The following is a 21414-nucleotide window of genomic DNA, read 5'->3' on the forward strand; positions in this document are numbered from 1 at the left end:
TGGTCAGCATGGACAAGATGGGTAGAATAGTCTGTTTCCATGCTATTTAACTCTATGATTCTGCAGCACAATTAGTTTGGAAATTATAAGTTTTGTTGGAAGAAAAAAACTAATGTTAATAAAGTTCAGAAACAATTTTCTGGGAGGTAGACAGGGATGCACAAATCACTTGAAAAAAGCTTTAATGACCAACAAAGCTGAACCTAGATCACTGACAAACACTGGATTTTTCTGGCATTTGGAATAATTTAGAAACTATAAAAACAATCAAAAATTATTCAAATGATTTAAAAATTAAAAAGTAAAACACAAAAATTTTAAAAACATTTCTCCTGAAATTTGTTCCTTGTTACTCTTCGCCTTGACTGAAATCAGTCCTGTGTCAGGAATAGCTTAGTGCAAGTTGCTTAAGCAGATTTCCCACTATAAATGAGAGAGAACAGTTGCAGCTTCATGTTCCCAAGCTAGATTACGGAAGGAATCCTCTCAAATGGCAAAACTGTCAGTAATTTTGGGACTCCCATGTTCATGCAGAAAACACAAAGTTCAGACAGGTACATAGAAAATGTTGACAGGTTTGCATGGAATTCCTGACATTTCTGTGCAAAGTCCATATGGACATTTAAATACAAAAAGCTTACTTTATAATCAAGGAAGGAAAAAAACAGAAAGCATGCACAGCTGAAAGATCCTTGCACGTCATTTGCATAATGAAGCTATCTTGCTTACTTGCATGCCTTTGAAAATCTGAATTAATGCATCAAATTTCAACATAAAAGTAGGGAGCCCACTGAGAATGCATAATTATTTCAATAGCCCCAAGGATTTCTTCAGCATTGATGCATGGATAAGTATAGAAATCTGAATCTTAAGTATAGATCTGTTATATTTAGAGGGATTCATGGTTGCTCTTAGCCAAAACATTTGTAACATTCTGTTAGTTATCCACGCATGACCCCATTGCATTATAATAATCACATGTGCAATAATTAACAAAAGCACTTTGAACTTAAATCTTGATGAATCAAATGTAAAATCAACTGTACAAGATAAACAACTGGGTCTGGTCAAAATAATGTACATAAATAGTTCATAACAGTTAAAAAACATCAAATAGTAAGCCGTTTAAATTTGACAAGTACTATATATTTAATGTAGAAATGACAAATGTACAAACCAAAAACCAGTGTAATGTGTTAAATAACAGGGCTTCTAATTCCCATGCTAAAAGAGTTGTTACAGCATATTTTACTAACTATGTAATTTAGATGTTAAAATCAATCATATTATGAAAGATTACACATTTTATGATTCAGTAGTGACACACAGTTGCTAAACCATTTACTATTATATGATTACAGTAAATTACATATTGAACTGACTTTTTATTGGGCACGTTGTCTCAATTGGAAACAGCTGTTGCAAAGCTCATCCCAAATGAGTTATTCTTTCCCCGTTATGTAGTTATATTTAAAAGATTTGACAAATCATCGGCATAAAATATTTGCTCTGATAGACGACCACAAAGTTAACAAAGCTTTTTACTGACCTGATTAAAAGGATGATTCAAGAATGTGTAGTAAAGAAAAATTGGGCTTCAATTCCAAAGCTCCATACTCAAAGTTTTTTGCATCCACTTTATTATGCAATTAAGCCATAAAATGTGCAATAATTCTCATCAAAGAAATAGTTGAAATTATGCTTCATGGCCAATTCCCATGGTCTGGTCATTCAGCCCTAGGGCTTTCACCTCCCAGACGCTGACAGTTAGCCAAGATGTTATTCTGTCTAAATACACATTTTGCGGCCACATTTAACTAGACAATTGCACATTGCTGCCAAAATACACTCTGGCAAAAGCAATGACAATATACAGGGTTTGTAAAAAAAAAAATCACTATAAATACAAATTATCTCTTGGGATAAATGTGAGAATATATCATTGTAGGTAATAAGGCATCACATAATTGTATAAAAGTATTGACATGAAGTACCGTAGATGTCAGATTATAAGCCGCTACTTTTTTCCCACATTTTGAACAGCTTTGAACACTGCGGCCTTTACTACGGTGCGGCTAATGCATGATTTTTTTTCATGCCTCCAAAAACATTTTGCCTCGTAACAGTAGACCAATAAAATTGATGAGTAGTTCACAGAGGTCCAATGAAATTGTACGATAAATCAAGCGCACTTTCACAATTAAATTATTGTAAATCAGTCATTTGTACTCACCCTCATCAACATGGAAAACACTCGAAGAAAAGCATTGTGCTGCCTTTATGGCAGTTATTTAGTTTATAATATTTTCGCTTAGTAATTCATTTGTTAGTAATTTCTAGTTAAAGTTAGAAGTGTTTTAACTATATTTGTTTTCTGTACTACATCGCGGGATGCTATGACGTCACACCCGGTTTCGCCGCGTCTTGTGGGAAATACCGGTTTGCGATAAACGGGAAGGTGGGGGGGAGCGGCGGAGCCAAAACGCTGCTTTTAAGTTAAAGGCGATCAATAACTTTTCCTGGTAGGCTGCAGTATATATATTTTTTACCAGTCGTTAGGAGATATTGGAATGTTGTTCAGTAAAAAAGTATACGCAACGTATATTTAAAAGTAGCCGCGTTACAGGCACGGTTTGAAAAAAAGCATTTGCAATATGTATTTGTTTATGTTACCATGTGGATTTAATTAAAAGTTAAAAAATCCTCACGTGTAATATCTTTCTGTGTAAATATCTCATATTACAACGTGGGACACCTGCGGCCGAAAATCCGGTGCGGCTTGTACAAGTACAAAATTGATTTTCTTTCTAAAATTAGAGCCAGCGGCTTTTAATCAGGTGCGCTCTGTAGTGCGAAATCTACGGTATTCACACACATTTCAGTGCTTGTTCTTTCAGAGTTTCAAAATTGTGGCAAAATGTATACCTAAAGTATGCGGTCATAATACAGTCGGCCCTCCTTATCCGTGAGGGATTGGTTCCGGGACTCCTCGAGGATACCAAAATTCGCGGATGCTCAAGTCCTTTATTCAACCTGTCGCAATGTGGTGGATCTTAGGACCCAGTGGAACCCCAGACCTATCTCAATGCGGTGGACATTAGGACCTGGCGCCAGAGCTCTGAATGTACAGTGTTTCTGTTCATGAAAATAATCACGATCACAGTTGAAAATAAAATGGAAATAATAAAGCGATCGGAAAGAGGTGAAACACCATTGGTCATTGGAAAAGCGTTAGGCTATGTCGGTCAACGATCGGAACAATTTTAAAGGATAAAGTGAGAAAGGCCCTGCCCCGATGAAAGCTACAATTATTACTAAGCAACGCAGTGGTTTAATTATTGGGTTTTGGGGTTTTGAGTTTTTGATCCTCCACATCAAACCGCCACAGATGGAGAGCGCACTTGAAAGCGGTCTGTCACTAGATCGCACTCGGGAACGGATCCCGAGCCCGGCACCGAAACATATGTTATTGTATTTTATATGCACAGAAAGGTAAAATATATACTATATACTAAGACAAACTTTTGACTAACTGACGCTAAATAATACCGGATATACCTGTCTGACTTACTTAGTAAGAGAACTTCCGATTTTTTTCGATCCTGATCCACGATAACCCACGCACATCCTCCCGTAGACTTTAAATCATCTCTAGATTACTTATAATACCTAATACAATGTAAATGCTATGAAAAATAGTTGTTATACTGCATTGTTTAGGGAATAATGACAAGAAAAAAAAGTCTGTAAGTGCTTGAACAACAAGTGCTGGAAGAGCACTTTTGGGTTTTCGCGATTCACGGTTGGTTGAATTCGCGGATAAGGAGAGCCGACTGTATATGATTATCACTAGATTTCATTCTCTGCATGATATAGTGTATATGGTACAAAAATTGTACCACACAGCATTATACTTTGGACTTAAAAGCTTAGAATTGTGAATACTTGAACCATCATCTTATCATAGCAAAAGAAGCAATCCAGCCCAAGGAGTTGCTAACAGCTCCAAAAAGAGCAATTCCTTTAGACCTATTCCCCATCTCCTTATTTCCTGTACCATTGCAAATTATTTTCTCTCACACGTGCTGACAGAATGATTATACTAATAGGTAGGAATGTAAGCAGTGCAAGCAGATAACATGGCATGTGATACAGGCACATCTGAATACAACAGCAGGGAGATTATGCTCTAACCTCACAAAACATTAGTTAGACCTCAGGTGAAATACATGTGCAGCTCTGATCACCACACTATAGGAAAGATATGGCTACAGTGGAGAGAGTAAAAGGAATATTCACCAGGATATTGCCAAGGATAGAGCATTTCAGTCATTAGAAGAGAATGGAGAAGCTAGGTTTGCTTCCCCAGCAGAGGTAGATGTTACCATATAACCATATAACATAACAATCACAGCACGGAAACAGGCCATTCCAGCCCTCCTAGTCCGTGCCGAACTCTTAATCTCACCTAGTCCCACCTACCCGCACTCAGCCCACAACCCTCCACTCCTTTCCTGTCCATATACCTATCCAATTTTACCTTAAATGACACAACTGAACTGGCCTCGACTACTTCTACAGGAAGCTCATTCCACACAGCTATCACTCTCTGAGTAAAGAAATACCCCCTCATTTTTCCCTTAAACTTTTGCCCCCTAACTCTCAAATCATGAGGGGACATAATTGAGGTATATAACATTAGAGGTAGCATCATCAAGTAGACTGCAGGAAACACTTCTCCATATCAGATAAAACTAGAGGACATTAGGCCAATGCTTATAGATTTAGAGAGGGATCCTTTTCTGCCAAAGAATTGTGAGTATCTGCAATATGCTTCCTGAGAGATTGGTGAAAGCAAAATCAATAAAAGCATTTAAGAAGTCTTCAGACAAGCATCTGAATTGCCAGGACAAAGAATGCTTTAGGCTAAGTGCTGGAAGATGGGATTAATAGAAATTGGTACCCACCAGTCAGCATTGCAATGGTGGGCCAAATGGCCTGTATTCATGATGAATGACTCTATACATATGAAAGAAGAGAAGAAAACAAAAGAGTTGAATAAGTGTAACTGAAGTTCATACCATTATAGAGCCACAATAAAATTTCCAAAAATTCCTCAATAAAGAAATGCTTAGCAAGTAAAATATTCTATTAAAATAACATATATGGGATAAATACATATTTGAAAGGTAATTTCATGATCATGTCATATCTAGAATAGGTAACATACTAACAAAAATCAGCTTGAAAATGAAAGTGAGAATGAAATGAAATTGGAGACTCAAGAAACTAGAAATGCTGTTATCAAGAACAATACATAAATTGCTGGAGGGACTCAGTGGGTCATGTAGCATCTGTGGAGGCAGAAGGATAGTCAGTATTTTAGACTGAGATCCTGCATCAGAATGAAACTGTCTTACTAAAGGACAGTGCTCACCTATTATTCAAAGTAACTTATCACATGGACAAGATCTGCAGCTGAAACAGTGAGAGTAACATCTGAAGGAAGATGGGCATAATTCCATGAGGACATTAGTGGAGAATATGTAAACAGTTTAGAATAAGCATTTGATTCCGAACAAGCAACAAGCAGTTAAAATTAAAAGTAAACCACCTCACCAAGAATAATGCATAATCCCCAAAATTAATAGCTTTGCTTATATTAGTTCCAAAATATATCTCCTATACAGTCCGCCTTGAAAACTATTTAAGTAGCTTTGTTCCACGATAATTGGTAGAGTGGAAATCTAGGGATTTCAAATGCTTACCTGCAAAGCAAGATCAAATAAACCATATTAGAATAAAAGACAGTGATCTTTTCTGAAAGGTCTCAGAACCAGTTACTTTTCAATATCTAGGTTAGATTTTAAGCTACAGGTCTGGACTGTGCACTAAAGGTTTCAAACTGATAAACTAGGGACTAGCTACATTCATTTACAGAGGATGGCTCAGTGAATATTAATACGATGATATCTGAAATTTTAAATAGTAAAACTAATCAATCTCTTCCAGCTCAAAAGGACAAAATATTGTCATGTAGATATACAGTGTCTATAAAAGGTATTTACTCCCCTTGGAAGTTTTCATGTTTTATTGCTTTACAACATTGAATCTCACAGTGGATTTAATTTGGCTTTTTCATTACTGATCAACAGAAAAGATCCTTTAGAGTCAAAGTGAAAGCAAATTCTATAAATTGGGCTAAATTTGCTACAATTATTAAACACAAAATAATTGATTGCATAATTACTCACCCACTTCAAGTCAGTATTTAGTAGATGCACCTTTGCCAGCAATTACAGCCTTGAGTTTGTGTGGATAGGTTTCCATCAGCTTTGCACATCTGGACTCCGCAATTTTTCCCCATTCTTCTTTACAAAACTGCTCAAGTTCTGTCAGATTGCATGGGGATCATGAGTGAACAGCCCTTTTCAAGTCCAGCCACAAATTCTCAATTGGATTGAAGTCTGGACTCCAGGACATTAATTGTTATTTTTAAACCATTCCTGCGTAGCTTTGGCTATATGCTTGGGATCATTGTCTTGCTGGAAAACAAATCTCCTCCCAAGTCACAGCTCTCTTGTAGACTGCATTAGGATTTCCCCCAGGATTTCCCTGTAACTTGCGGCATTAATTTTACCCTCTGCCTTCACGAGTCTTCCAGGACCTGCTGCAATGAAACATCCCCACAGCATGATGTAGTCACCACCATGCTTCACGGTAGGGATGGTGGGTTTTTCTTGATGTGCAGTGTTTGGCTTCTGCCAAACATTGTGTTTAGTCTGATGGCCAAAAAGCTCAGTTTTGGTTTCATAAAACCATCGAATCTTCTTCCAGCTGACTTCAAAGTCTCCCACATGCATTCTGGCAAAATAGCTGAGATTTCATATCAGTTTTTTCAACAATGGCTTTCTCTTTGTCACCCTCCCATAAAGCTACAACTGGTGAAGCACCCAGACAACAGTGCAGTCACTCCCATTTCAGCTACTGGAGCTTGTAACTCCTCCAAAGTTGTCAGAGGTCTCTTGGTGGCCTCCCTCACTAGACCCCTTCTTGCACGGTCACTCAGTTTTTGAAAACAGTCTGCTTTAGGCAGATTTACAGCTTTTCTTTCTATTTCTTATAATTGGCTTAACTGCTGTCCAAGGGATGTTCAGTGATTTATAAATTTTCTTGCATCCATCTCCTGAATTGTCCTTTTCAATAACCTTTTCATGGAGTTGTTTGGAGTGTTCTTTTGTCTTCATGGTGTAGTTTTTGCCACCATACTGACTCACCAGCAGTTGGACCTTCCAGATGCAAGTCTATTTTTACCCACAATCAATCAAAACACCTTGACTGTGCACAGGTGATCTCCATTAAACTAATTATGTGACTTCTAAAACCAATTTTGAGCACCAGCAATTATTTGGTTTTTCATATTAAAGGGATGAATATTTATACAATCAATTATTATGTGTTTTATATTTGTAATTAATTTAGAACATTTTGTAGATCTGTTTTTACTTTGACACTAAAGAGTCTGTTGATCAGTGTCAAAAAAGCCAAATTAAATCCACTGTGATTCAATGTTGTAAAGCGATAAAGCATGAAAACTTCCAAGGGGGGAATGAATACTTTTTATAGGCACTTTATAGTCTAAAGGTTGGTAATTGGAATTACTCAAAAACCCTTTTATGCTGACACGAATATGATGGTCTGAATGGTGCCCTTCTATGCCATTAATTTCTATGATATTAAGAGATATTTCACACAATACAACACCAAGCTATATTCGAAACCAGAAGTCACTCAGTGATTTAAGATAAATGCAAAGTCACTAAATGGCAGCCTAAGTGCCCTAGTATTAAAAGCATCATGTCAGAAAATGTAAAACACTTATATTCCACCCCTTATTAAATCTGAAACATACTAAATCTACAAGTGTCCCAAGGTTCTCAGTAAGAATGCGGCAAGAACTCTGGCAGCTAATACATGGATTATTCAACATGAGAAATAACAACTGAAACCCCATGGGCCTTTTAATAAAAAGTGGCAACAAATGAGCATCTACTGCCAGTTATTAAGCAACTATTTTAATTGGAAAGGCACGACAGGCAACACATGCTTTTCCATAAGTGAAAATCAGGCCAATAAATCCAGTTTACTCTGGAATTATGAAGAACATTTTGCATTACACATGAGGCTTAAAGGGCATACAAGTCAATAGAGGTAGAAAGATGGATATAGTTATTGCTGATTTTTAAATATGGTTTCAAATGAACTTTCATATCATAATTTTATATAGGTATGTGCATAAAAAGCAAAATTTCCAAAATGTTCCCATCTAAAGAGTGTTCATTTCATAGTTAAGGGTGCTTAACCATGATTAAAATGACTTTTCTTTCCATCAGCGGCTGCTGTATTACTAACATTGGAAATTAGCAGATTTTAATTCAGTAAATGGAATTAAACCTAACTGCAATAGTTAGTTAATAGAGAATGAAATGAAAAACATAACTCCAACTTCCCAATTTCATTTCAGAAAGTTTCATACAGTATATATCATGTGGTTATATCATAGAGAGCTTTAACAAGTAATTGAATGAAATATAAATACAAACAGAAACTTTAGGTTTGATAGGATACACATTCAAGACAACACAGAACCAAACAGTGAAATGTACAAGTTCAAAGCAACTTCCGTCTACAATAATGGTAAAAGTTCAAAACTTGCATTGTGTAAGCAGCAAATTAAATTCAAAAGCCTCCCACCTCTAGTGATTTGGGTTCAATGCTGACCTCCAGTGCTATGGAGTTTGCATATTGTCACTATGACTGTACAGATTTATTCCAGGTGCTCCACCTCCTCCCACATCCCAAAGACACACTAGTTAGTAGGATAATTGGCCAGTGTGAATTGATCCTATTGGGTGAATGAGTGGCAATGGTAGGGCAGCTGGGTAGTGTAGCAGTTAGCATAATGCCATTACAGCACCAGTGACCCGGGTTCAATCCTGCCGCTGCCTCTACGGAGTTTGCATGCTCTCCCTATGACCTTGTGGGTCTTCTCTGGCTGCTCTGGTTCCCTCCCACATTCTAGGTTAGTATGCTAATTGGGCCGGATAGGCCTATTACTGTGCTGCATCTCTAAACAGAAACGTGGGGGCAGCTGACAAGAAAGTGGGAAGAATAAAAAAAAGGATTATGCAGAATGATGGCAAGGAATACTTAAAGGTTGGCACAAGCTCAACGGACCGAAGGGCCGTATGACTCATGACTCATTTTACGTTATCGGAATATTTTCTTCTGAATTTTGCTACACTGCACATTTAAGGGAAGCAGTCTGGTTTGCTGAATTGGAAACTGGATTTTCACTTCACATGCCTGGATTCAAATCCAATTCCCTGGATGCATTTCCTCTCTCCGTTGGCATCAGGTGAAGTGATTTGGAGCAAACATCAACTCAAATCCAAATGCTACAAAACCCGCAAATAACAGCTGATATACTCAAGGAAACCAGAATATCTTTCATAGCAATGTAGGCTACTAACAGAATAAGGAATAACCTGACTTTTGTTAACTTTGATGTATGAGGAACAGCCCTCTACAAGTGACTTAGTACTATTTGATGAGACAATTTAATGCAAAAATGAAAGGAAGCTGCATTCTCAGCTACTAAGGTCTCTTAATTTACAAACAGTTTACAAAAGAAAGAGTTTGATTAACTTTCACTGATGTCACCCTAAAAGCACAGGCAAAAGATTAATCTCTGGAATATTTTGTCCGCAGTTTTAAAAAAAAGCAAAAGATGAACTGTTCAGTCTGCAGTCCTAAAACTAACTTATATACATTGAAAAAACAGAAAATGGACTCATATAATCTCAGCACAAAATCCAACTTCCAATGTATTGTTTGAATAACTAATGCTTTCCATATAGTACATCATGTAACCAAGCAATATGGTTCCATGGAAACTGTACCGAAAAGGAAATGGCTCGTATTTTTTAATAATTATATGAATCTAATTTTACATCTGCTTTAATGAAGCATGAGAAGTTCTTAAACCAGCTTTGGCACAGATCTTCAAAATTTTCTTTGCAAGCTACCTCATTACTCACAAATATTAGGAAAAATACAGATGGCCCGTTGCTCAGCAACAAAACAATAATTAACAGCTGATGAAGCTTTTGCTCCCCCCCCAATAGAACACAATAAACAGGTTAATGAAGCTTGTCAATATGAAATTTCAAGAACAGAATAAAATCAGGTTTATTGTTAAATTGACGCTGTTCACCAGCCCTGGGTGTTTGTGGATCAACAATGACATCATACTAGGAAACAAAGATTCTGCCAGATTCTAAACCAACTCATTTATTTCCTGAAAGTTAATCTCTACATGAAGTGTCTCAATGGATTTGGCATTTGCAAATGTCTGGCTATGTCAATTAGAGTCTTATACATGCAAATGCCTGGCTTTCATTATATTCATCGCGCTTGCCCGCTAACAATCTTGAACATTTTCGAAGCTTTTACTGAACTTGCATATCAAATTCAGGGGTTCTGCTCAAACTAAGAGTTTTAAATTTGCCTAATAAAATATACAGCAGAAAACACATACACAAAGCTTACAATGCCTCTAGATATATATTCTAATTGCTGCTTATGTTGATTGATGCAAAGTCTAAATAAGTACTGTAACAGAAAAGTTCAAAAAAGTTCATTAATGTATCATTTTATTTCCCACACAGCTTCTTTTAAAAAATACATATTTCTATTCCATGATCACAAAAAGGTGAAAATCTCAAAGCATTATGTGAAGAGTACAGACATACTTTACTTTTCCTTGAAGCTGATTATTTATTGCTGATAGCACAACAACAGCCTGCATCAAATTATAGCTACATGTTGAACACATAGAGGAAAACATCTCCACTTTATAAAAGTTTATTGTGACCTAATCATAATTTTTAGGTTATATTGGAATCAGAATCAGGTTTATTATCACCAGCATCTGTCATGAAATTTGTTAACTTAACAACAGCCATTCAATGCAATACATAATATAGAAGAAGAAAACAATAAAATAATAAGTAATTCAATTACAGTACATGTATATTTAATAGATTAAAAATCATGCAAAAAAACAAAAATAATATATATTAAAAAAGTGAAGTAGTGTTCAAGGGTTTAATATCCATTTAGCAATTGGATGGCAGAGGGGTAGAAGTTGATCCTGAATCGCTGAGTGTGTGCCTTCAGGCTTCCTGTACCTCCTACCGTATGGTAACAGTGAGAAAAGGGCATACCCAGGGTGCTGGAGGTCCTTAATAATGGACGCTGCCTTTCTGAGACACTGCTCCTTGAAGATGTCCTGGGTACTTTGTAAGCTAGTACCCAAGATGGAACCCCGACTAAATTTACAACCCTCTGCAGCTTCTTTCGGTCCTGTGCAGTAGCCTCCTCCCCCACCCCCCCCAAACCAGACAGTGATGCAGCCTGTCAGAATGCTCTCCACAGTACATCTATAGAAGTTTTTGAGTGTATTTGTTGACATACCAAATCTCTTCAAGCTCCTAATGAAGTATAGTCGCTGTCTTGCCTTCTTTATAGCTGCATCAATATGTTGGCACCAGATAAGGTCCTCAGAGATCTTGACATCCAAGAACTTGAAATTGTTCATTCTCTCCACTTCTGATCCCTCTACGAGGATTGGTATGTGTTCCTTTGTCTTACTTTTCCAGAAGTCCACAATCAGCTCTTCTGTCTTACTGACACTGAGTTGCTGCAGCCCCATTCCACTAGTTGGCATACCTCACTCCTGTTCGCCCTCTCGTCTCCATCTGAGATTCTACCAACAATGGTTGTATCATCAGCAAATTTATAGATGGTAGTTCAGCTATGCTTAACCAAACAGTAATGGGTTTAGAGAGAGTAGAGCAGTGGGCTAAGCACACACCCCTGAGGTGCACCAGTGTTGATCGTCAGCGAGGAGGAGATATTATCAGCAATCCGCACAGATTGTGGTGTTCTGGTTAGGAAGTCAAGGATCCAATTGCAGAGGGAGGTACAGAGGCCCAGGTTCTATAACTTCTCAATCAGGATTGTGGGAATGATAGTATTAAATGTTGAGCTATCGTTGATGAACAGCATCCTGACGTAGGTGTTTGTATTGACCAGGTGGTCTGTGAAGAGTCATTGAAATTGCATCTGTCGTTGACCTATTGTTGCAATAGGCAAATTGCAATGGGTCCAAGTCTTTGCTGAGGCAGGAGTTCAGTCTAGTCATGACCAATCTCTCAAAGCATTCTTCACTGTAGATGTGAGTGCTACCAGGTGATAGTAATTAAGGCAGCTCCCATTCTTCTTCTTAAGGCCGATTTATGCTTGTGTGTATGGGCTACGTTGCGGGCTACGTTGCAGCCTACGCCATAGCCCTGATTTTCACTTCTGCATCGCTCTACACCATAGTGAGCATGCGTTGGTGTGCACCAAAACACTAGTTGGCGGTGGAGTTTCTATGCCACTGTGTTGAGTTTCTTCGTGAGAGACATGGACGAGGAAATGCATTTCAAACATTTTCGCATATCAGCAGGTAGATTTGACAATTTGGTTCATCTATTTCGCATCTGTGTACAGACATGGCGGAGAAGAAGCAACCGGAAATGCGAGGCTACCAAGCGTACCAATCACAGTTCTTGCGGTCTGCATCACCGTGACGCGCGAGTTACTTTTCTGGGGAGGTGCGCATCACCGTACGGCATAGGGTACACGGTATACAAGTATAAATCAGCCTTTAGGCACTGGTGTAATTGTTGCCTTTTTGAAGCAAGTCGGAATTTCCGACCATAGCAGTGAGTGGTTGAAAATGTCCTTGAATGCTCCCGCCAGCTGGTTGGCACAGATTTTCAGAAATCTGATCTGACTACCCCAGTTATTCTCTCTTCTCCATTCTCATTCATAAGGCAGAATACTCCAAAGTTCGAAAACACGCACCACCATGCTCAAGCACAACTTCTATCCCACCGTTATAAAACTCTTGGACATCAGAGGTGAATTCTTGGTCTTTACATTCTACCTCATCGTGGCCCTTGCACCTTGGTTTCTAATTCCATCTCCTTTTTCTGTAACTGTAGCTCTGTATTCAGCATTGTTACCATATTTCCCTTTGTACTACCTCAATGTACTTGCTTTGAAATGACCAGTATGGATATAATGCAAAACAATGTTTTCCACACTATCTCAGTACATCTAACAATCGCAAACCAATTTCCAACATGGAGGTTAAATTGGGAAAAACTTGTTGCTTGCCAGTAAATGACATGCATCTCTGCCAGCTGATGTTACATTGTGCAAATGGAAGTGGGCAGCTAGGGCAAAGATTAGTATAGTTGTCCAATCCATCCCATAAATCCAAATATAGGCAGTCTTCCCTGCAACATCTAAAACAATGACACTATTCAGAATATTTTCATGACTTTTTCTCTGAATAGACTTACTCTAGTTTTCTTTATGTGTCATCATGTCATAAGTACAGAAGATAAGCAGACATTAAAATTTAATATTCTATGGACTGATTTTGAAATAAAAAACAATGTAGCACATACAAATTTTAAACAATGAGATGGGATTTGTATACCAATATATTCAAATGACAGTAGAGTAGAGTGACTGCCATGTTAGCAATGTTCATAAAAGACACATCCAAAGATAACACTCATGCACAATCTACAGTAAACAAAGAAACTTACCATTTTGTTCATCTAATTCATTTCCTATATCCTGACCCATTTGTTTCTGTCTTGCTATCACTGTTGCCAGAGCACTCAAGCCCTCATCTTGCTCTGAATTAAAACAAAAGCACAAGAAAACAATGTTAATCAATTTAGCAACAAGAAAATAAAATTAGTTTTGGTGTCCTCCTCGTTCAGTTCCGAAAACAATAAACACTTCATATTGAATGTTGCGATTGCTCCAATTTCAACCAAATGTTACAAGACAGGATGGATCGGATTCTCTACCCATCTTCCAAAGCTCCTGTCAGGAGATACAACAATCAACATATTGATGCAATTTGTACAATGGAGGTAATAAATTACTCGAGTTAAGTTGGGCACATCAAACCAATTATGCACACAAGCAGCAAAAAATAATTTATAAAATTAATTGGTAGCAATTAATGATGTCTCTAACATTTTCAATATCTATCACATTACATAACATATAAGTATTACATTACTTCTAGTAACAGACCACTCTGTGTGAAAAATAAATTAATATTAATCAAGTTTCATTTTGGCAACCAATCTTGGATGTTGGAATTTACTCAAAGCATTCCACATCTTGCTGTTTAGAACCACATGGCTAGAGAACTCATTGGTGTAGATTCTGGTTGCCGTACTGCAATTGATCTCTTATGTTAATAGTAAACCTTGATCTATGTACTACCATATGTAATTTTGGAAAAGTAGATGTAAAAAACTACTATAAGATTATTCATGCTTATTAACTACATTATCTTGATAAACCCTGAAACAAATACCTCCTAAAATAACCCTGTTGAAATCACACCTTACATAAAACAATATCGTGCCAAATGAAATTTTGAGCTAAATGCCAACAGCAATTGTTCTGCTGCAAATAACTGTTATTCTTTTGCAACTGCTGCTGTGGACATCAATGTAAACCAGAACACTAAGTGGAAGCACAAACTTACATTCCTTGCTTCACATTGATTTAATGTAGCACGATTCTAACATCCAGGTCTCTGGTGTCATGAATGAGCCAAAAAAAATGCACAATAAAAATACAAGCCCAGAGCTGTGCAGAATCCAACTCCAACAAATGTTACTAAAGAGTGATAAGAGGTTAAACATCTCAGTGATCCTTTACAGAGGCAAAGAGAGTTCAGCAACCAGAAGTGCCCTCTCAGGATGAAGCAACCAGCCCTACAATATCGATTCAATTCCCTGCAGGAGGCACAGACTACTGACCCATTTAAAACATTAAATCTTGAATACCACATCTTCAAATTTCATGAATATGTTTTAAAATTTCAACCTTGATATACAGTGGATTGTAGTTAATTTGGACCTTTTGAGAACAGTACATTTTGGGCCAATTAAGCAGCTGCCCAATTAGCTGAAGTTTCATGGAAATAGTTAAAAAGGTATAAAAGGTTTAATCTGCATACATTATGATGCTCTTTAATGACCACAGTTCAGTATTCAATACTGTTATCCCCTCAAAACTAATCAATAAGTTTCAAGACATTGGACTCAATACATCCTTAATCAATTTGATCCTCCATTTCCTCACACACAGACCCCAATCAGTTCGTATTGGCAACAACATCTCCTCAACAATCACCATCAGCAAAGGTGTACCACATGGCTGTGTGCTTCACCCCATTCTGCTCACTTTATACTTGTGGCTAAGCACAGCACCAGTTTGCTGACGAGACCACTGTCATAGGCCAAATCAAAGGTGGTGACAAATCACAATATAGGAGTGAGTTAGAAAAACTGACTGAGTCACTGACTACAGCAACAACCTCTTACTCAATGTCAGCAAGACCAAGCAGCAGATCACTGACTTCAGGAGGCAGAAAACAGAGTCCAAGAGCCAGTCCTCATCAGAGGATCAGAGTAGGAGAGGGTCTACTACTTTAAATTCCTTGGTGTTATCATTTCAGCGGACCTGTCCTAGGCCCACACGCAAGGGCAATTATGAAAAAAGCACGGTAGTGCCTCTACTCCCTTAGGAATTTCTGCATGACATCTAAAACTCTGACAAACTTCTATAGATATGTAGTGAAGAGTATACTGACTGGCTGCATCACAGCCTGGTATGGAAACACCAATACCCTTGAATAGGAAATGCTACAAAAAATACTGGATCCAGCCCAGTGCATCACAGGTAAAACCCTCTCCAATACTGAACACATCTACATGAAGCATTATCATAGGAAAGCAGCATCCATCATCAGGGACCCCCAGCACACAGGCATGCTCACTTCTCACTGCTTTCATCAGAAAGGTACAGGAGCCTCAGAACTCATACTTCCAGGTTCAGAAACAGTTATTACCCCTCAACCATCAGGCTCTTGAACAAAGGGGATAACCACTCAACTTCACTTGTTCCATCATTGAAATGTTCCACAGCCTGTGGTCTTGCTTTCAAAGACTCTTCATCTCCTGTTTTTGAAATTTATTGCATATTTATTTATTTATTTATTTTTGTATTTCTGGACAATTTATTGTCTTTTGCACACTGGTTGAATGCCTAAATTGGTACAGTCTTTCACTGATTCTATTATGTTTATTATTCTATTATGGATTTATTATGTATCCCAGGAAGAAAATTAATCTCAGGTTGTATATGGTGATATACATGTACTTTGATAATAAATTTTGCTTTGAACTTTGAAAAAGACTATTTAACAACTTATCTATTTAAATGAAACACAGAACAAATTAGAACACTACCAAAACTACTACAGTACTATATAACCACGTATTAGTTCCGAATAGTTAGGAATGGACAAATTCATCCAGTGTATGATGTCATGTTCTTTTGAACGAACAAAATCAGTGGAGATAATGGACTGCCTTCATACAATGCTTTAGACAACTGCATCCTCCAAATCTTCATTTTCATTGTAACATTCAAGATAATTGATAATATCTTCAAATTTTTCATAGTTACTAACTTGTTGATATAGTGAAATTGTTTCATTTTCACTTCTGAGCTTTTCCAGCACCTCCATGCTTGAGCAAAAGAGTTCTGAATTGTCTTACTGTTTATTTCTTGCCAACTATCAGTAACAAAGATCACTGCTCTTTGAACTGCAACTGATGCTATGTAAAAACTATTCATTTTAAGCATGGTGTAGTGTGTAATGGCCACACAAGTACATGCAGCTGACACTAATTAGAAACTGTTCGACAACAGTCTCCTGTCCCAATTAGGCGGCATCGCATCGCAAATGAATGAAGGGAATCCTGTCTATTTTCTCAATTAGTTTTTGACTTTTAAGAGTTGTCCCAAATAAGCAGCTGCCCCAATTAACTTTCAGCCCAATTAACCAGAATCCACTCTATTGAAATTCACTGAAATTGAACTGCAACCAAGATAGAACCAAAGTATCAACATATATCAACTCTGTTTCAACTCAGCATTAAATTCCTAAGAAGCATTTTGCTGCATTTATACTGCACCTATTATATAACTGTGCACTTTGAAGGCTTTCCAGACATAATTATTTCAGTTTCATCTGTACCTTTCCAAATACCAGGTGTTTGTACTTTTCAGGTAATTTATACGACAACAAGTTCCAAAGTCTGGTTATTCAGTTTCACTGCAAACAGCTGCCACCTAGTGAGTTAGTGTAGTACATTAGATTTCAGATCTGCAAAAGCTCATCAGGAATTATCTCAAATTTTCTTGTAAATGAATCAAGTAGTCTGGAAACTAATTTTCCAAATAGCTTCCTTTAATTGTAATTAGTTTACAAAGATCAGATTATAACTTAAATCAGCTTTGAAGGATAGAAACATTTACTTTGAGTGAAATATTCACATTGTGCATTGCATTATCTTCCAAAGACATGCCTACAATTAATTTTGAACTTACATGTGTTCAATACACATAACCCATAACTGTACATTTATAATTTCCAAAGAATGGAGACAAAATATATTGAATTTATAATGTAATGCATCGCAATACGAGCATAAATTCTGAAGTTAGTCCTATACTGTTCATCACGCATTCCCATGTGTTTAGCACTTTCAAATATATGGAAAACTTTCTGTTTTGCAGATTTTGTCAAGAACATTTATTAGCTTCTGATAAGAAATCATTGAACTAAAATGTTAATTTACCTCTGAAAGCACCTTAACACATTGAACATTTCTCTTTTCTTAATTTTCATTTAAGTCATTGTAAGTTTTAGACTACCTTATTAATTCTTGGTGTAAAGTCACAACATTAAAATGATTTTTTGATATCCTTTGCTAAAAGCACTACAGCTCGAAAATCATCTTTATTCAAGCAATTTTTTCAGTTTTTCGGCTTACTTACATCCTTATTTATACCTTTATACCCCAATATTCAAGAACTCAATGGTCTAATTTCAGAAGCTTCTGAAAAATATTTATGAACTTTAATAAATATGAGCTTTACCTTGTATGATCCTCTGCTGTTGAAATTTGATTTCACTAAAATCAAGACCTTTTGTTTCTTCTGGTTCCTCCATTAACCAAGGATTGATGGGACCACTCTTTGGATCTATATTCATAAGGCTGGTCCTAAAAATTAAATCCAGTTTCAATAAAAGTTTCATCGAATATTTTAAACTTGGTAATGCTAAAGTGCTGCAAGAACCTAATATAATAATACAGTAGTTATTGACTGTACAAATATACTCTAAAATATTTATCTTCTAACAATAACAATAAGGGATAAAGGTGGTTATCACAGGTGGGAATATATTATGAAACTACGCACTGAAAACACTAAAAATGTTTACAATATTTCTGGGATTGAGGTACAACAGAAGTACTAAATACCAAAAGAAAAATATATAGTGGCTTGTAAATGCTCTGAAATTCGAAAAAAAACATGTAATTTATAAAAAAAATTCATGAATACCATGCAAATTTAGAAGAGAACACAAAGATTACAATAACTGAAACTTCAAAGTAATGAAGACTAAACACAAGAAGTTCTGTAGATGCTAGGAATCCAAAGCAACACACACAAGATGCTGGAGGAACTTAGCAGGTCAAGCAGCATCTATGGAAATGAAGAAACAGCTGACTGAAGACATACTATAATGCATCTCCTACAAAAACTGAACGGTACTGTACATGGATGTAAAATTATTTCAACTTCAATTAATAATATTATCATTCAATCACTCAAACAATTTGCACTTAAATAGTTCCCTTAACACTGCAAAGTTTTCCAAGTTTCATGTGAGGAACATTATTTAGCATCAAAAGGAAATATGAGGAGAGGTGATCAAATGCTTAATTGTGGAGATAAGAGTTTAAAGAACATCTTAGTAAAGGAAAGAGAGATAGTGAGAGAGAAATCCATTATGCTGAGTCCCGACAGCAGAAGTACACATTGTAGCAGATTTAGTAATTATTCCAAATTGCTAATAATAGTTATTAATTGAACAGTCAAAAACAATTTGAGATTCAGTGAAAGAGATGGCAGGTATCACAGGCCAATGCATTAAATTAAATGTTTTTCAAAGATACAAAGTCAATTAATTTTTTTGATAAAAGATCTTTATTACTAAATGGCTTATCAACTTTATCTGTACTAATGGGAGCGAAAGTGGAAAATTCTAAATAACTCAGTTTTAGTAAATGAGAGAGGAGATTTGCCATTGGAACTACCGTACTACAAAATCTCGGATAATGATTCTGACTGACACAATTTACAGAGGGGAAAAATTTCAAAATTAAATTTTAAAGCAATCAACCTCACGAGCGGAATTTGAATAGAAGGTCCTCTGAAATTTTTCAATCTATGTCGACAACTTTCTGTGCTGTGTTTTAACACTTAGTAATTTAGCATCACAATAGAGCAAAGGCAAGGCTGCAAAAAGTGTACCAAACAGTATTAGGTAGGTAAAGCAATAACATAAACAATTAAAAATGCTGACAAGCATCTGCACTGGCTTCATGTTCCTGTATGTCTCGCCAAAAGCCACAATTGTACAAGCACAGTTAATTCCAAGTGTTCAGGATTGCATTCTTTCAAGAAAGGAATTAGGAGCAATCTGCATCACCAACTTTTTTTCTCCAACAACTAACGCCATCTAAAATCATGACAAATATCACCTTATATCTGTAATCCTTATGACATGTTTGGTAACTGTGCTGCATCCTACTTCCTTTTTCCTTTCTGATTTTGCATTGCTATGCTTCAGTGGTGTAAAGATTAAAGCTTATCCAATTAGCCTCCCACTGTTTTTGCCATGTTAATCACCTAAATCTTTGGAATGGTCACAGAGCAGTGGAGTGTGCAGATGATTTCTGATTTTTTTTTGTGTGATCAGCTTTAACTAATTATAAGGCTTTGAGATTTGCTCAGATAGAAAAAACGAGAGAAATGGAATCAGAGAACTGCATCACTGCCTAATAACCAGCAGCTAATCTTCCATAGACTATTGTTTCTCCAGCAAAAAAAAACTTGTCAAGCGCCTCTGATAATTCAACCAGTCTTTTTTGACACAGGCCACACATTAGGATTTACTTGATCGGAGTTGGCATGATTGCCTCTCAAATACCCAATCATACGACAACATTTAACAAAATTGACAAATGAAACACTTCAGAAAGGATACATGACATAAAATATCGATAAATTGCTATCACAAGAAACAATAGCATACAATAGATTTTAAGAAGCACATACATGCTCAGTGAACAGTGAAAAAATGTAAATTGTAAGTCATTTACATCAATCCTAGGTTTACTCATTGTCACAATAGTTAAATTTGTGATTAATTGAACAAAGTGTTCAACTACGTGCAATACTTAAAGTGCTGCTAACTTTAACCAGTGCAAATTATTATCCTGAAGTTTAATTTATTAGTTTAACATGCCAAATCTTCATGTTTTCACCATATTCAAGGATAAACTGCAAAATAAACTTCAGATCAATACACTCTAGCTGACCCAAAAATATCTGTTTCTCCAGTTGCTTTTCACCATTGAGTTAAGTATACAGCATATTAAATAAACAAATAAACTCCACATTAATATGATAACATCCTTTGCTGAAGGCATCTTAACATCAGGATGAGGATAATTACCGTTCAGACTGTCACTCAAAGACAATCTGAAGTTGAATCTTTTCTTGATTAGGCATCTAAATAAATGAGGATAGTCAGTCTTGAATCAACAATTTGAAGTGTACTAACTTGAGGATCTATTATTTCATTTGTACCATCTCAGGAAACCACTTCTTAAAATAACAGAATTTTACTTATCTTTTATTTTGAGTAAAGACAGTAAGGGTTATCCTATCAAGGCACAGCTACAATAAGATTAGACCACATGAGTAGATCACTAATATACCATGAAACCAGCTCAGTAAGAACTAATGACTGAGTAGTGTGATAGGTTAGACAAAGACCTTTCACCTCAGGGATATGGGTTCAAATCGAGCACAGACTAACAGGATGAGTTTGCTCTCTCTGGTAGTTGTGAGGGTAACTCTGCGAAATCGGTTTGGACAGTGTCAAGGCTGTCCACAGCAGACATGTTTATAGCACAAAACTATCTCTAATTGTGTGTTAGTTGGAAAATACACAAGTGACGGTAAAGCACTTTGGTGCAAAAGGAGGAGTTCTCCGGAAAAAGAAGCTGGGTTCCATTAGTAAGGAGAACGAGCTTTAATCTCTACCAAAAC

General features: G+C 36.6%; 1 protein-coding gene across 3 annotated transcripts in view; it reads right to left on the minus strand.

Moving 5' to 3' along the window:
* The window catches only part of stx8 (syntaxin 8), a 184129-nt gene that overhangs the window by 125116 nt on the left and 37599 nt on the right, over positions 1-21414 (minus strand). For all 3 annotated transcript variants that reach the window (XM_073026020.1, XM_073026023.1, XM_073026021.1), the window contains exons 5-6: positions 18166-18290; positions 13731-13823 (exon numbers count right to left, since the gene is read on the minus strand). In XM_073026020.1, coding sequence (XP_072882121.1) covers positions 13731-13823; positions 18166-18290 — 218 coding nt within the window. The remainder of the gene's footprint in view (positions 1-13730; positions 13824-18165; positions 18291-21414) is intronic.

Source organism: Hemitrygon akajei, chromosome 22, assembly GCF_048418815.1.
Source record: "Hemitrygon akajei chromosome 22, sHemAka1.3, whole genome shotgun sequence".
NCBI classification, from domain to species: Eukaryota; Metazoa; Chordata; class Chondrichthyes; order Myliobatiformes; family Dasyatidae; genus Hemitrygon; species Hemitrygon akajei.